The 17,967-nt window shown below is 38.5% G+C and overlaps 1 protein-coding gene across 5 annotated transcripts in view; it reads left to right on the forward strand.

The window, feature by feature from the left end:
• The window catches only part of LOC124261795 (coiled-coil domain-containing protein CG32809-like), a 250,153-nt gene that overhangs the window by 28,844 nt on the left and 203,342 nt on the right, over window positions 1-17,967 (forward strand). The window contains exon 1 of one of the 5 annotated variants that reach the window (XM_046696161.1): window positions 11,386-11,464. The exons of the other annotated variants lie outside the window; for them this stretch is intronic. Within the exon in view, the coding sequence (XP_046552117.1) occupies window positions 11,401-11,464 (64 nt within the window). The 5' untranslated portion in view covers window positions 11,386-11,400. Of the gene's footprint in view, window positions 1-11,385; window positions 11,465-17,967 lie in introns of those variants that run through there. 5 annotated transcript variants of the gene reach the window in all.

Here is a 17,967-nt window from a genome sequence, read left to right on the forward strand (position 1 = left end):
CTAATCGTAAGAGGATATCAAGATTAAAATCAGTTCCGTTGTCGTGTAACCTGTGAAAATGCAAGTGATTCCAGGATTCTGTGAAGAAAAGTATCCAAGTATTTCCGGAATTCTGTGAAATGGAAGAATCCAGAAGCTTAGTGTCATTTCTATGGAATAGAAGGAATCGTCTTGATGAGTCTTTAACTCGATGGTGGGTGCGATACTATCGCTGTGGAAATAAGGAGGAAAATATTGATTTTTTAACACCATGTTTGTTTACAGGTGAACTCCCATGAAAATAGTTTACCTTTCAAATGTAGCATCTAGCTTGAGCAAAGATGACGTGATGCATGTTATTTGACTTTGTTAACTGCTCTTTTGACTTACACTGATCTTCTTATCGGAGTAGGTAGATGAAGGAGTTCTCCCCCAGATCAATAGATTGGAAGGGATGCTGTCTAATGATGCTAGTTGCTGATGCAGAGGTAGTTGTCAAAAGGGAATGAATAATGTTATCCTTTTCTGCTAGAATGGTTGTGTTTTGAAGTGATATGCAAGATGTCACTGTATTTGCAAGTGTGGCTGGTTTTGTAATGAGTGGCTAGATATGTCATTGATTGAGGGGTCTTCTCCTGGAGCTGGTGGTCAGCGATGGACTGTAAGTGTGTATTGAGTGGACTTTGGACTGTTAAAAGCGTTGGCTCGTCAAGCCCGAAGACCAGGTGAGGGTGTTGGGTGGCTGGAATATTGCTATCTCAGGTCAGTTGTATTGAGTGTTGGTGGGATCTGGTGGAGGTTGAGTGGCTGTGTGGTGGTCAGTGTTCTAGATGGACCTGTGTGAGATAGGTGTAGCAGTCAGTGTTCTAGATGGACCTGTGTGAGATAGGTGTAGCAGTCAGTGTTCTAGATGGACCTGTGTGAGATAGGTGTAGCAGTCAGTGGTGGTCAGTGTTCTAGATGGACCTGTGTGAGATAGGTGTAGCAGTCAGTGGTGGTCAGTGTTCTAGATGGACCTGTGTGAGATAGGTGTAGCAGTCAGTGGTGGTCAGTGTTCTAGATGGACCTGTGTGAGATAGGTGTAGCAGTCAGTGTTCTAGATGGACCTGTGTGAGATAGGTGTAGCAGTCAGTGTTCTAGATGGACCTGTGTGAGATAGGTGTAGCAGTCAGTGTTCTAGATGGACCTGTGTGAGATAGGTGTAGCAGTCAGTGGTGGTCAGTGTTCTAGATGGACCTGTGTGAGATAGGTGTAGCAGTCAGTGGTGGTCAGTGTTCTAGATGGACCTGTGTGAGATAGGTGTAGCAGTCAGTGGTCTGTGGACCTGTGTGAGATAGGTGTAGCAGTCAATGGTCTGTGGGTGTAGCAGTTTGTGGTCTAGATGGATTGTTCTGTATGGACCTCTCTCTCTCTGTTTCTAACTCTCTATGTCTCTCTGTTTCTAATTCTGTCTCTCTCTGTCTTTGTTTCTCTCTCTCTCTCTCTCTCTCTCTCTCTCTCTCTCTCTCTCTCTCTCTGTTTCTAACTCTCTCTCTGTTTCTAACTCTCTCTCTGTCTCTGTTTCTAACTCTCTCTCTCTCTCTTCTATCTCTCTCTCTCTCTCTCTCTCTCTCTCTCTCTCTCTCTCTCTCTCTCTCTCTCTCTCTCTCTCTCTCTCTCTCTCTCTCTCTCTCTCTCTCTCTCTCTCTCTCTCTCTCTCTGATGATGATTATCAGGTCTAAGTTCATAATGTGAATATCAATGCTAGGTTACTCAAATGATCGTATTTCTTCATTTGAACTTGTAATTTTCAAAAGCTTAACAAATGAGAAAAACCTATGGTGATCTTTTAATGTTATGACTATCATTTCTGGATCATGATCATGATGATTATTTATGATTGTGATGGAAGCGGTGATGGTCATGATGTTTTTCGTGATGCTGAATGACATGGTGTCTTGAGTGTCAAACTGTTCCTATTGAGATAGGATGATGATGATGATGATGATACAGCAGTCACTATGGACCTGCTTCTGACAATCGCCATAACAACCAGTATGTCAGAAATAACTTTGTTGTAATTATTGGTAACCTAGATTCCAATAACCAATCTCTGTAACTACATGTCTCATTCTCTGCAAAATGGTAATTCTCAATTTCATAGCATGCGAGAAAGCCATTTAAACACTATTCGTGATTTTCAACATCTTTCCTCCAATTATCTCAAATAACTGTCGTGGAGAAAAAAAATACTCATGGAACACTTTGAATAAAGGAGGCTTTTTCGCTTCATTTACTGTTATCATGCTGAAGAGGCATATGAACCAGTGAGTTGATGCCGCACCAAAAATAGGCAGCATTCAAATTTCTGTAATAATGGTCGTGGTAAACGTATCTAGTGCCAGGGGCATCCAGTAATCCCAGAAGACAAACTAGGAGGATCTAATTGGATACAATGAATAGTTTGTGGTGGATTTACTGCTTTTCTTTGTTCGTCTCCACAATGTTTATTGATTTCAATCTGCACATTTCAACACGAAAAGAAATTCATCATTTTTTGACTACTGGTAAAATATAACATTTTTTAATCAAATAGCGCTGTTATTTTTTTAGTTCTATTTGTCTCACTTTGAACAAATCGCATGGTTCTGTTGTATTGAAATTTATAGCAAGGCTGTTTACTTGACATAAATTCTGTTTCATATTAAGCTGTGGCATTGAATTAACCCTTCTCCATTTTGCTTATAAAAAATGTAACATCTCTCTTTTGGACATAATCAATATTGGGATGCACACATCGTAATGGTTAATAAAAATTCACTTGATTTCAGATGCAACTGAAATGAAAATGATTTAAACGTAAAATGTTTCAGAATGCTCTATTTTGCAGAATGCTCTGTTTTACTGTAGCTTAAGTGTCCAAAGGCTCTGCTTCATGATGGTGTTTATGAACTCAGCAATTGATCTCTTGTACACCATAAGGAGATGTTAATCCCAGATATCGTGGGTACCATTATTGAATGGACCGTGTTGGCGCTCGACCAAAAACGCTGACCATGCAAACTAACAGTAAACCCATTTTGACCTTGGGATGAGTATTGATTTTAGCCAACTGGACAGCGCAGGACGACACAATGGCCGTTCCTTGTGGCAATTATGTACGTGATAACGTCATCACTTCTTCTTACTGATGTTTCTCTTCCATGTGAAGTAGGTCATACAGTAAACTATGTTTTTTTATAAACACCCTTATAACGAACTGACGGATATAACAAGCTGCTTTTTGTCTTCACGAGTGCTTGTTGTATTTTGTAGACGTAACTATTAACGAACTATGGTTGCAACCAAAACTGATAGTCCCTTTGAGTTTATTAGTTCACTGTACTGATTCAATTGAAAGGATTTTTTTAAAATTAATTTTTATGTTCCTGTATCCTAAATCTTATTAGAAATATAAATCAACACCAATAATATTGGACAGAATGTTACTCTCAAGTTTTGAAGGTGGTAATTCAAATGTTTGCAGAATAATGGGGTTCTGAACCTTGAAAAACCTTATTAGAGAACAATATTTTCTCTGACAAAGTAAAGATACAATGTAAGGTAAAAATATTAAAGATCCTGCACAGAATTATTTTTAAGTTTGCCCACCTAAACAATTCTGTGCCAACTGGACAGAAAGTTTTGCAATATATTTGTTCATTTAACTGAGCATTGGCCATCTCATTATTTTCTATCATGCATTGTGAATCGTGAGTCTTCTATTAACCATCATAAGCACTTCCTATGTTTAAGTTGGTTTGAATCCAATATTCAATATGGCCCCCAATATGGCAGCCATTTTGATAAAGCAGTACATGGCTTTTACTCTAATATATTTGTACTAAATAGTAAGGAATTAAGTATTTATTCAACTAGTTTGGGATTCAGCACATTACTTCTGCATTTTGTGCTTTTCTTTAAATTTGATGTGGTTTCAACCATTTTCATCTGCTGCCTGTAATATTTTAACACCCGTGAAGATCTGGGTTAGAATTGATCTTCAGTAACCCATGCTTGTCGTAAAATGCGACTAACGGGATCAGGTGGTCAGGCTTGCTGACTTGGTTGGCACATGTCATCATATCCCAATTCCATAGATCGATGTTCATGTTGTTGATCACTGGATTGTCTGGTCCAGACTTGATTATTTACAGACTGCTGTGATTTAGTTCAAATATTGCTGAGTGATGCATAAAACTAAATTCACTCACTCATTGTTGTTTAAACTGTTGACTTCATAACGAGGTGAGCTACAGAACCTAGGCACTTTTTTTGTTTGGCCCAACTGAAAATTGCTCCAGCTAATGGTAAGCAAAATTTCTGTGAACCATAAACTAAAGTGTAGCTTTATGAGCATTTCACTTGGGGCTTGGATTCGAGCGTTTCAGGATAGGATAGGAGTGAGCTTGAATACAGTTATATAAAACCTTATATTCAACAACTATATAGCTTGGAAGGCAGTCAGTATTCAGATTAATTGGCTTGATTTGTGTGCGGGACTGTAATTATTGCTGAGTGGGAATTGGATTCTCTGTTTTTAAGGCTATTTAGATGCAAGGTTTGGTGCGAGCTGATGTATGATAACATGGTTTGTTAGATGTACAAAGTGTTTTTTCCGTTGCGATTTTAAGCATTATTTCACATGGGATTACTGCCAAACCTAAAAATTCTTATCAATGCCGAAAATCGACTTCCACAAATTGACATATTTTGGGGCAATTTGGTTGTTGATAAAATTTCAAAGCATTTTTAACTCATGTTTGTTAATGTGGTCAATAAAATATTCTTGTGATAGAGTTTGTCATTGGTAGGTCATGAGGATTTGTAGAGATGGGTATGTTCAGGTAGCCTAGTGGTTAAAGCGTCCGCTCGTTATGCTGAAGACCTGGGTTCGATTCCCCACATGGGTATAATGTGTGAAGCCCATTTCTGGTGTTCCCCGCCATGATATTGCTGGAATATTGCTGAAAGTGGCGAAAAACTAAACTAACTCACTCACTCACTCACTGACTTTTGTTTCATAGTTTATCGGTTCATACTGTAGTGTATAGCCCTTTCATCTTTAATTTGTTATGAACCAGAATAAAAATGGTCCCATTCTCCACACACACGCTCACGTTTTTTACAACAATGATAACAGTATGCATAACACAGTTGATACACACGAAAGTTTAAAGTATTTATCAAATGAATAAGTTGCTAATTTTTCAATTTCAAAATTCCAATTCAACTCATCACTTTTTAGACTGATATCAAGATAAATTTGTGAATGATTTAAAAATGCAATATACAGGTATTTTCAAAATGTATTATGATCTGTATTAAGTATTTCCAAATTTGGTATTCTGGTACACATGTAGTGTTGAAGACATCTACAATTTGGAGCATATGCTACTCATATAAAGTTAAGAAACACATACCTCCTTTTTTCATCTGGACTCCAAATTCTTTAATATTGATATAAATACTCGTGTCAAGGCAGATTAACTATCATAGCAAAATTCGATGATCCTCTACTTATTTTCAGTAGTATGCAGGAACTACAATGTGGAAAAGTGAAAATTCATAAAAGAAGCATGAATATGGAAAAGATATCTTCCTAAAACAAAATGATGGATGGCTGAAACTAATCAAAGGAACTCAGACAGCATTTGTCTTCATTTAAAACGACATGTTCTGGGGAATTGGGAGTGATGATGCATTGTGGGTACTGAAGAGTTACCTCAGCGACGTGTAATGGCACAGATTACCGATGCTTGGCGGACAACTAATTGCCTGTACTTGAATGATTGCTTTTAGTGAGTGTAAGAAAGGACCATGCAGATCCTTTCAGGAAGATGCATGTGAGATATCTATCAGATAACCATTCATCAGTTCAACATACATATGGGAGATGGATAATTACAGTCTTGTGATGGCATGCGAAAACAACATCGCACGGTTCAGGCAGAAAATGGATGTTGATCCATAGATAAGCTGATGAGAATGCATTTGGGTTTGCAATGAAGATTAACTGCACTAAGATATATACTTCAGGGGATATGCATTATCAAAATCACCCAATTTCTTACTTCAAAGTGTTTAAATGTATGGAATGACATATAGTCCCTCAAACAGACTTGAAACAAAAGTCGGACGAACTTTATGGGAAATGCATTATTAAAATCTCACATTTTCTTACTTCAAAGAGGTTTCATGCATAAAATGACCTATAGTCTCTCATACAGACTTAAAACAATGTACCAATGTCCATTTTGCTTGTCTCTCTTTGAAGATTCCAGGCTAAAATACCCTCCCAAGTACCCTATGCTTGCCTTCCTGTGAGGATTTCAGGTCAGAATAGCCTACCAAGTACTCTATGCTTGCATTTCTTTGAAGATTCCATTCCAGAATAGCCTCCCAAGTATGCTATGCTTGTCTTTCTGTGAGCATATTCAGACTTGAATATCCTCCCAAATACTCTATGCTTGTCTTTCTGTGAAGATTCCAGGTCATCTTTAGTTTGTTATGAACCTGAATAAAAATGGCCCCATTCTTCACACACATTCTCACGTTTTTGACAACAATGATAACAGTTTGCATAACACAGTTTATACAGCGAAAGTTTAAGGCATTTATCAAAGGAGTTAGCTGCAAATTTTTCAATTTCAAAATTTTCATTTCAGACTTGATATCAAGATGAATATGTGAATGATTTAAAAAATGCAATAAACAGGTATTTTTAAAACGTATTATGATCTGTATTAAGTATTTCCAAATTTGGTATCCGGTACACATGTAGTGTTGAAGACATCAACAAATTTGGTGCATATGCTACTCATAAAAAGTTAAGAAACACATACGTCCTATTTTCATCTGGACTCCAAATTCTTTAATATTGATATAATTACTCGTGTCAAGGCAGATTAACGATCATAGCAAAATTTGATGATCCTCTACTTATTTTCAGTAGTATGCAGGACCTACAATGTGGAAAAGTCAAAATTCATAAAAGAAGCATGAATATGGAATTATCTTTTAGATATCTTCCTAAAACAAATTGATGGATGGCTGAAACTAATCAAAGGTACTCAGACAGCATTTGTCTCCATTTAAAACGACATGTTCTGGGGAATTGGGAGTGATGATGCATTGTGGGTACTGAAGAGTTACCTCAGCGACGTGTAATGGCACAGATTACCAATGCTTGGCGGACAACTAATTGCCTGTACTTGAATGATTGCTTTTAGTGAGTGTAAGAAAGGACCATGCAGATCCTTTCAGGAAGATGCATGTGAGATATCTATCAGATACCCATTCATCAGTTCAACATACATATGGGAGATGGATAATTACAGTCTTGTGATGGCATGCGAAAACAACATCGCACGGTTCAGGCAGAAAATGGATGTTGATCCATAGATAAGCTGATGAGAATGCATTTGGGTTTGCAATGAAGATTAACTGCACTAAGATATATACTTCAGGGATATGCATTATCAAAATCACCCAATTTCTTACTTCAAAGTGTTTAAATGTATGGAATGACATATAGTCCCTCAAACAGACTTGAAACAAAAGTCGGACGAACTTTATGGGAAATGCATTATTAAAATCTCACATTTTCTTACTTCAAAGAGGTTTCATGCATAAAATGACCTATAGTCTCTCATACAGACATAAAACAATGTACCAATGTCCATTTTGCTTGTCTCTCTTTGAAGATTCCAGGCTAAAATACCCTCCCAAGTACCCTATGCTTGCCTTCCTGTGAGGATTTCAGGTCAGAATAGCCTACCAAGTACTCTATGCTTGCCTTCCTGTCAGGATTTCAGGTCAGAATACCCTCCCAAGTACCCTATGCTTGCCTTCCTGTGAGGATTTCAGGTCAGAATAGCCTACCAAGTACTCTATGCTTGCATTTCTTTGAAGATTCCATTCCAGAATAGCCTCCCAAGTATGCTATGCCTGTCCTTCTGTGAGGATTCCAGGTCAGAATAGGAATTAAAGAACCATTCACAGTACCATTTACAGTAGACTAACACTAGGCTAATTCCTTTTAAACTGGAAAGGAGCTCCAGTGAATTGGGAGATTCAGACTGACTGACTGACTGAGTTTGGTTTTACGCCGCTTTTAGCAATATTCCAGCAACATCACGGCAGGGAACACCAGAAATGGGCTTCACACATTGTACCCATGTGGGGAATCGAACCTGGGTCTTCAGCGTGACGAGCCAACGCTTTAACCACTTGGCTACCCCACCGCCCCAGGAGATTCAGAACCTGAAGCAGGGGTAATCTAGACTTGCTTCATTTAGGGCTTCAGCAGTGCAGAGATTGCTGGTTGGAAGGGAAAATAATGTGGTTCAGGGAGTGTGAGAGAGTATCATCACAGTATCATCCATTGGTACTAAGCCTCTGCTTCAGCCCGGAATCAAATGAAGCTAGCTATAGTATCTGGTAGTAAGCCCATGGGTTAAGTAACTGCCCAGGTTTGTCTTCAGGAATATTGATGAGAATGCCAGTGCTTATCTCTCAATGGAGGTTCTTTCATTAAGGTATAGATCTGTTCTAGATACATTCTTGGAGACTCTATGTAAAGATCCATTCTGTAGTTTTTACAAAGGGACATAGAAAGACGGTGTTCTCATCTACTAAAATACTGCAAAATGGATTTGTTTGGCCAGTATTGATCTGAACACATTTCTCATCGATTTTCTAATCTTGTCTCCTAAAGAGTTTAATCCCCTGGTATGTATACAAAACAGGCTGAATTTAGTTCCACCAGTAGGTATCGTCACTTCATGCTGGAATGTGTGCAGTGATAGTATGGTCCTACATTAGGTGGTAATCTGTGGTGCAAGTGAGCAGCGGAAAGGTGTTTGAGGTGCGTGAGTGAACTAGTGAGAGGGCGGGTGGGTGGATGAGTGAGTGGGTGGGTGGGTGAGTTAGTGAGCGTGTGAGTGAGCATGTGAGTGAGTAGGTAGATGGATGAGTGAATGAGCGAGTATGTAGGTAGGTGAGTGAATGAGTGAGTGAGCAAATGAATGAGTGAGTGAGTGAGTGAGTTTGATTTTACGCTGCTTTTAGCAATATTCCAGCAATATCACGGCGGGGGACACCAGAAATGGGCATCACACTTTGTACCCATGTGGGGAATCGAACCCGGATCTTCAGCGTGACGAGTGAACGCTTTAACCCCTGGGCTACCCCACTGCCCCTTGTGATTAGCATGGATACCCACTCTGACATAGTGTACTGACTCCAAGCAGACCTTGTTTTATCCCAGTAATATCAAGTACCAGACAGGGCAACTACAAGTAGCATCTTTTATGTCTTTATAATGTTGATAACAACTGACCTGCTCTTCACCTTCCACAAGACAATAGAGATGGTCATATTTATGAATGGTAGTGAAATTTTGAATAAATGAACGACGAAACAAACCAATAAATGAACGAATGAATATGAGAGAGCTGAGAAGTCATTTTGTCCCTTAACAATATACACAATGAACGAATGAATGAGTATACTTGAGTGAAAGAATGTACTTGAGTGAGTGAATTAATCAGCATACTTGAATGAATGAATGTAATTGAGTGACTGTCAATCAAAAGATATAGATTATTTCAGTTTGACATTTAAGTTACAATAAGCGAAGAAATGTATCAAATTATGTTATTCTTTAAATAGTAGTAATCATTAGTAATATAATGAATCTGTCCTTAAAATGAAGCGGAAGTCCAAACTCTTAAAACAGAAATATTGCAAAACCTGCCAGGTAATGAATGTGTGGTAGACTGTGTCGGCCATGTTGTCTGTCTGGTGCGGAGGGCTGGGAGATTTATGTCCAACATGGTGTGACATGTGTCACAACTGGGGGTATTTTCATATCACTGGGCTAAACTGTGACATCATACTGTAGACATTCCCCAAACCCAGACATGTTGTTGTGGCCACTGATTAAATCTGTCAACCCGTTTGCTGCTTTCACAAGGAAACCTGAAGGTGAGAACTAGATGATGACGATGATGGTGATGGTGATGATGATGATGGTGGTGGTGGTGGTGGTGGTGGTTGGGATGGCTTTTAATACACAAGATCAGTAGATTTCACCCCATGGAAGTCTTGCTTCCATTGCTCAGATTTCCCCTATCGACAGATTGGTGTGAATTAAATTCCTTTGTCAAATCAACGAGGAATATACAACCCAAATTGCTTATCAGGTGCAAGTAGGTTAAGCATTCATCTCACCATTTTATTGACTCCTGAAGATGCGGGTTAGAATTGATCTTCAGTAACCCATGCTTGTCGTAAGAAGCGACTAACGGGATCGGGTGGTCAGGCTCGCTGACTTGGTGGACACGTGTCATCATATCCCAATTGTGTAGATCGTTGCGCATGCTGTTGATCACTGCATTGTCTGGTCCAGACTCAATTATTTACTGGAATGTAGCTGAGTGCAAACAAACAAACAGACAAACAAACAAACTTGAATACAGTTCAAGCTTGCTCTGGAATCAATTATGTACAGGCCAATGTCATGTAATAGGAACATTGAGTGCAAAATATGCCAATATTTGTCATGAGTTGTCAGGAACTGGTTCTCAATGATGCTAATATGATGATAGTTCTATGACATGAGAAGAGAACACTTATCAACTATTATCACCTGCCTTATATGGTTTTCCTGTTTGGATTCTGGAGGAGACTCTAAGGTTCTCTACTAATTGTAAGAGCTGATAAAGTGATCATTGTGTTCATCTATGCTGATTGTGTCACCATGCTATCAATCATGAGTTCAACTGGCCTGGCTTGATTTTACTGACCACGGCATATTCCTGGAATATTTTTTACTTGTATAAAACAAAATTCACTCACTGTTGTAGAAACATTTCGCAAGTGTTACCATGGTACCAGCTTGTTGTTCATGCCGTCAAGCACTGGTCTCACTGACCCTGCATGGTGTTCAGATCTCATATACAGCTGAAATTTTGTCCCTTAACAATATACAATGAATGAATGAATGAAGAATGTACTTGAGTGAAAGAATCAGCATACTTGAATAGATGAATGAGTGGAGTGAATTAATCAGCATATAGATTATTTCAGTTGAATTTTAAGTTAGCATGCGAAAGAAATGTATCAAATTATGTTATTTTTTAAATAGTAATAATCATTAGTAATATAATGAAGCTGTCCTTAAACCTAAGCGGAAGTCCAAACTCTTAAAACAGAAATATTGCAAAACCTGCCAGGTAATGAATGTGTGGTAGACTGAGTCGGCCATGTTGTCTGTCTGGTGCGGAGGGCTGGGAGATTTATGTCCAACATGGTGTGACATGTGTCACAACTGGGGGTATTTTCATATCACTGGGCTAAACTGTGACATCATACTGTAGACATTCCCCAAACCCAGACATGTTGTTGTGGCCACTGATTAAATCTGTCAACCCGTTTGCTGCTTTCACAAGGAAACCTGAAGGTGAGAACTAGATGATGACGATGATGGTGATGGTGATGATGATGATGATGATGATGATTGTGGTGGTGATTGGGATGGCTTTTAATACACAAGATCTGTAGATTTCACCCCGTGGAAGTCATGCTTCCATTGCTCAGAATTCCCCTATCGACAGATTGGTGTGAATTAAATTGCTTTCTCAACTCCCTGAGGAATATACAACCCAAATTGCTTATCAGGTGCAACAAGGTTAAGCATTCATCTCACCATCTTATTGACCCGTGAAGATCTGGGTTAGAATTGATCTTCCCATGCTTGTCGTAAGAGCTACTAACGGGATCGGGTTGTCAGGCTCGCTGACTGGGCTATAACACATGTCATCATATCCCAGTTGCGTAGATCGATGCGCATGCTGTTGATCACTGGATTGTCTGGTGCAGACTCAATTATTTACTGGAATGTAGCTGAGTGCAAACAAACAAACAGACAAACAAACAAACTTGAATACAGTTCAAGCTTGCTCTGGAATCAATTATGTACAGGCCAATGTCATGTAATAGGAACACTGAGTGCAAAATATGCCAATATTTGTCATGAGACGCTAATATTATGATCATTTTATGACATGAGAAGAGAACACTTATCAACTGTTATCATCTGTATCATCTATATGGTTCTCCTGTTTGGATTCTGGAGCAGAGTGTGAGGTTCTCTACTAATTGTAAGAGCTGATAAAGTGATCATTGTGTTCATCTATGCTGATTGTGTCATCATGCTATCAATCATGAGTTCAACTGGCCTGGCTTGATTTTACTGACCACGGCATATTCCTGGAATATTTTTTACTTGTATAAAACAATATGCACTCACTGTTGTAGAAACATTTCGCAAGTGTTACCATGGTACCAGCTTGTTGTTCATGCTGTCAACCACTGGTCTCACTGACCCTGCATGGTGTTCAGATCTCATATACAGCTGAAATTTTGTCCCTTGGGCCTAAAACAACATTCACTCATTTTCTTCACGTCACTGTATTAATAATGTAAGAAAATTTGACCAGTTCTATTATCTAAATTTAAACATGCTTTAATAAACAAGAAAATTCAATTTGTTTTAAAATATTTTGTAGGCATTATAAGAGCACAATGTTTAAGTGAAATTGTAGATCTAAGTGATATTCAGCTGAGTAAACCGCATGCCAAATCCTTAATATTCGTCATACAGTCATATATGTTATGCAGGGACATAAATGTCATGTCTCATTTTTTATTTTCTAAATTTTAAAGTTATCTCTCAATTTCCTGACATTTGCTGAAATCTTGATGTCATATAATCCCACAACTGTACAGAGTATCGAAATTCCATGCCAAAGTTATGACAGTTTTAATCTGAAATTGGATCCAGCCAACTTGATGACTGTATCGCATCACTTCTTGACTGAATATGACTTTGACGAGATATCATGGTGAGTCATTGTCAGCTTCTACTGTGAGCTAATTACTGTGATTACCTCCCCTTCCAATCCCCCATTGACCTTCACCCCAACCGGCGCTGCCTTCCCAATTGCATTGCTGTTGTGTACCTTACCCCCACTTCATCTGATATTACACATGCACTCTTGAACCTGCCGTACCGATTCCTGATTATCAGAGCAGGAAGTGCTGTCATGATTAGGGAGACAATTAGTGACGTTCATCCAAGGAAATATTAATTGTAACCTGCCGCTGTCACTTCTATCAAATCATCGTCATTGATGTTTTTGAAGAACAGATGTGCAGAAATGATATAAGGCGTTTGGTTACTTTCAAAGCTTACTTTTCCATTTATAAATAATTACACAAATCTTAAAAATATTACATTTCTTTCTGCTGATTTCAGTAATTAAAAATATATCTCAAAATGGTTAAAAAGTAGTTTTTCTCCAAGACCCAAGAAAATACATAACAAACTGAATCCAATTCAGTCTATAATAATTTGACAATTTAGATTATCAGCTCTGAAATTAAGCATTAATTTAGGCCCCATTTGTATTGAATTTCTTTTATTTTGTTAATACGTTCTTTTTTATAAGATATGTTTATTTCTTAGACAAATGTCAGTCCATTGAGAGCTGAACTGTTATCCTTAAAACATGTTTTCTAATTCTTACCAGACAGTATTTGTATAAATAACATAAAAGGCCTAGTTTTTACATAATTTTAATTCATTTTGACCACGAACCCATAAGGCTTCTGAAGCCATTCTGTAAACCAAACAATAAAAAAGGTTCTATGTGATGTTTAGCAGATGAGGTTCTCTTGGTGTTTTTTAAGTATCACTTTTCTTTGAAATAATTGTAATAGTATTGTCTACTGTAAAATTAAATTTTATGCTTCTTTTGATTTTCCATTTATTCTTTGTGACAAGATCGATGACAGCATATTAACGTGAGAAGCTTTGTAAGCACTTCAAATTCCTGACTTTGGAATATATTGGTACATATCTCATTTCTAAAGTCTGGCGCCAAATGTGAAAGATTATCTTCAAATGAATTGCTATTGGCTATAGAAAAAAATACCAATTTTTATAGCAGTGAAGTGTTAATCTTTGCGTGAAGGAATTCTACACAAGTAGTGCACATGGAACCCTGGGTAATGTGTAGTATGTATAATGTCAATAATAACATTGGCTACCAGTGGCAATTGTTAACATTGATTTTGTGGATTCGTCTAAATGGAGAGCTTGGCCCCTTTTGGCCTCACCGATGCAGCTTCGCAGATGATGCTGTTCTCGATAAAGGAATCCATTATGTTCACTGATGTGGAATTATTCCTCTTGAAACAAATGTAGACGTTTAATTGGATCTTTGTCGAAGATATTGGAAAAGCTGTGTCAGCAAAATGTTTGTTTTCTAATCAGAAAGAAACTTAGTTATACAGTTGAATGTTTTCTTGTTTTTTTTATTGATCAGCAAAGTGTCAATTTGTTCTCTGTGGCTTGGGATGGTTGTAGATTTAATGCAAAACAGATACAGTGACAGTTTTATGTGACAGTCACAGGAGACGTGAATAACTTGCCTGTGAATAATTTTTTATGCTGTACGAATAAATTCTTTCAGAACTGAAAGTCTGCGATAAAGACCTAGCTATCTCAGACCTAGTCTGTCTCACAGTCCCTGAACCACATTATTTTCACTCCTACCCAGCCCTTTCTGCAATGCCGTAAAACCCTTAATAAAGCAAGTCCAGATTTCCTCAGGTTCAGGGCAGTGGGGTAGCCTAGTGGTTAAAGTGTTTGCTCATCCCGCCAACCCTGAGTTCAATTCCCCACATGGGTACAATGTGTAACGCCCATTTCTGGTGTCCCCCGTCGTGATATTGCTAGGATATTGCTAAAAGCGGAGTAAAACCCAATTCACTCACTCACCTCAGATTCAGGATCTCCCATCCCAGGCTCCTTTTCAGTTTAAGCAATTATTTGTTTCTATCAAAATAATATATATATATTCAGAGTTCAGTGTTCCTGTCATTGATTTTGGATTTTGTGCAAAGTTGTGCCCTTGGTAACATATGATTGAGAATTTTATTTCTGGTTAACCTCTGTATGTTTCAAGATTTGTTACTATACCCATGCTCCTTGGTTTTGGATTTTGTGCAAAACTGGTAAACAGTTGAGACCTGCATCACTTCGGCTTACCCCCCATATTAAGCTGACATGCCAAGAAAACCCCTGAACACTGTTCCGCCATTGAAGATCCATGTTAAAATTGGTCCTCAGTAAACCATGCTTGTCATGGCGAGGATCGGGAAGGCTTGCTGACTTGGTGGACATGTCTTTGTATCCCAGTCGCATAGATCAATGCTCATGATGTCAGCCACTGGATTTGCTGGTCGATTACGAGTCAGTTATTTACAGACCGATGCCATATAGCTGCAGCATAAAACGACAAACAAATGGACAACAAAACTGAATATTGTTAATGGTTGTGCTGAACCATTCTCAATCACTCATTCTTAGTACGGATCACAGGGGGGTGGAGTAGCCTAGTGGTTAAAGCGTTCGCTCATCACGCTGAAGACCTGGGTTCAATTCCCCACATAGGTGCAGTGTGTGAAACCCATTTCTGGTGTCCCCTGCCATGATATTGCTGGAATATTGCTAAAAGCGACTCACTCACTCATTAGTATGAATCACACTCTACGGTCAAACATTGTGTCAAACTTTCGGTTGTGTCAAAATCAAAGCTTGATCCCTGCCTAATCTTCATTTAGTCAATTTTTTTTCTTTAACTTTTTTATTGACAGTTAGATAATTACTTCAGTTTGCTATTGTGTCGACTCTTGAAGCATAGGTCCCTTCAACTTCAACACAATGGTATTATTAATTGTTTGAATGAAAATACTGTGAAGCTGTGTGGAGTTTAAGGAAGACTTCTGTTAATGTATTTTTAAATATACTAATGGACAGTTATACCCATGGAAACAAAAAAGGGAACACATGAAAGTACAAGTGTTCCTTTATTCTTTTCCAGGTTTCTTCACAAGGTATGTATTCCACTGGGTGAACTTCTGGAAATATATAAAGGAACACTTGTACTTTCATGTGTTCCCTTATTCGTTTCCATGAGTTTATATATATCTAACAAAATGGATTAAAAGTTAAACTGATTTTTAACTTTGGGAAGAAAAATGATAATATGTTATTTTTAATATGTTCTTGACGTCAGAGAAATATCTCTCTGGAAAGTTCATCTCCCACACCAAGATTTGGTTGCAGAATTATTATATATTGATGAAAGTCTTCACTCCTTGTATGAATCATGTATATTGGTATATAATATATTGCTTGTGCAATGAGTCCTTGGAGGAGAAATCTCTGCTCCATACAGCGAGGCCTAGGGTAGCCTAGTGGTTAAATCGTTGGCTCATCACGCTGAAGACCCGGGTTCGAATCCCCACATGGGTACAATGTGTGAAGCCCATTTCTGGTGTCCCCCGCTGTGATGTTGCTGGAATATTGCTAAAAGCAGCGTAAAACCAAACTCAGTCAGTCAGTCAGTCCTCCATACAGTCTTCACTCCTTATATGAATCATGTATTGCTATATAATATTATATTATGTTCTGAGTGTTTGGATTTGGTTTGTGTGGTTTGTTTGTTGTTTAACACGGCATCACTCATCATCCAGGTTAGAAATGGTGTTTAGTAACCATGCTTGTCGTAAGAGGCGACTAAAGGGATCGGGTGGTCAGGCTCCCTGACTTGTTGACACAGGTCATCGTATCCCACTTGTCTCAGTAACCCATGCTTGTCGTAAGAGGTGACTAATGGGATCGGGTGGTCAGGCTCCCTGACTTGTTGACACAGGTCATCGTACCCCAATTGCGTAGAACGATGCTCATGCTGTTGATCACTGGATTGTTTGGTCCAGACTCAATTATTGACAGACATCTGGTAATAGCTGGAATTTTGGTGAGTGTGGTGTTAAACAATAAGCAAACAATCGTAACGTGTGTCGTGGTTTGTAATCACCATGCTCATGCTTATGGGTTTGCTAAAGTTGTTTTGTTTGTTGGGTATCGCTGCTCAGCAAGTTTAAACCTATTTTTTAGTTGTCTGCAAATACATTGAGTTGTGACCAGACAATCTAGTGAGTGACATTATGAGTGTCGATGTACACAATTTAGATACGACAATGATACGACTAAGTTAGCGAGCCTTCCCAATCTTCGCCTCTTAAGACAAGCCCGATCCCGTTTGTTGCATCTTACAACAAGCATGAGCTTGAAGACCATCTTCAACACCAGAGTTGTCATCGTATCACATGGTGACAATCAATGGATTGTCTGGTCCAGACTCGAATTTGTTTGCAAACAGCATCATACAGCTGAAATACTGCTGAAACAAATATAATCTCATGATATAGTCACAATTCTACAATCAACGTTGGTTTTAGCAGAGATTTCTCATGCAGGGATTTACCTGGAGTCCTGTATTTGAGGGTCCCTGGGACTCATACTCTTTTCAGGGGTCCTGGACAACAAAATGGGGGTCCAAGACACTTAAATATTATTATTAATACTGTTATTGTATTGTGTATCATGATCATCACATTGTTAGTAATAGTAATTAAATTGCAAATGATACCCTAACCCAGCTAGTAGCACACTCAGTGATAACTTATTGTCACTCGATTGGAATTTTTACAAAAAGTATTTGGACTTTTTCTACGTCCCTGTGGACGTGCTAATAAATTTTGTTGCGTCCATTGTCAAAGTTTATGCTTATAGGACGCAGGAGTTCGCGTCCTGTAAATCCCTGCTCATGGATGTGGAAAGGGTTTCTGTTTGTAAAAACGTGACACCTGCATCTCAGGCTTTGCTCCCACGTTTAGCAATGATGCTACGTTAAAACTGAAATGTAGTCCAAAGGAGCGTATCACTCACTCACTCACTCACTCACTCACTCACTCACTCACTCACTCACTCACTCACTCTCAGTTCTTCCCTTCTTCAAAGATGGCTTGATCTCCATGTCAAGAAACCTG

Source organism: Haliotis rubra, unplaced genomic scaffold, assembly GCF_003918875.1.
Source record: "Haliotis rubra isolate DU_JTF1 unplaced genomic scaffold, ASM391887v1 Scf81, whole genome shotgun sequence".
NCBI lineage: Eukaryota > Metazoa > Mollusca > Gastropoda > Lepetellida > Haliotidae > Haliotis > Haliotis rubra.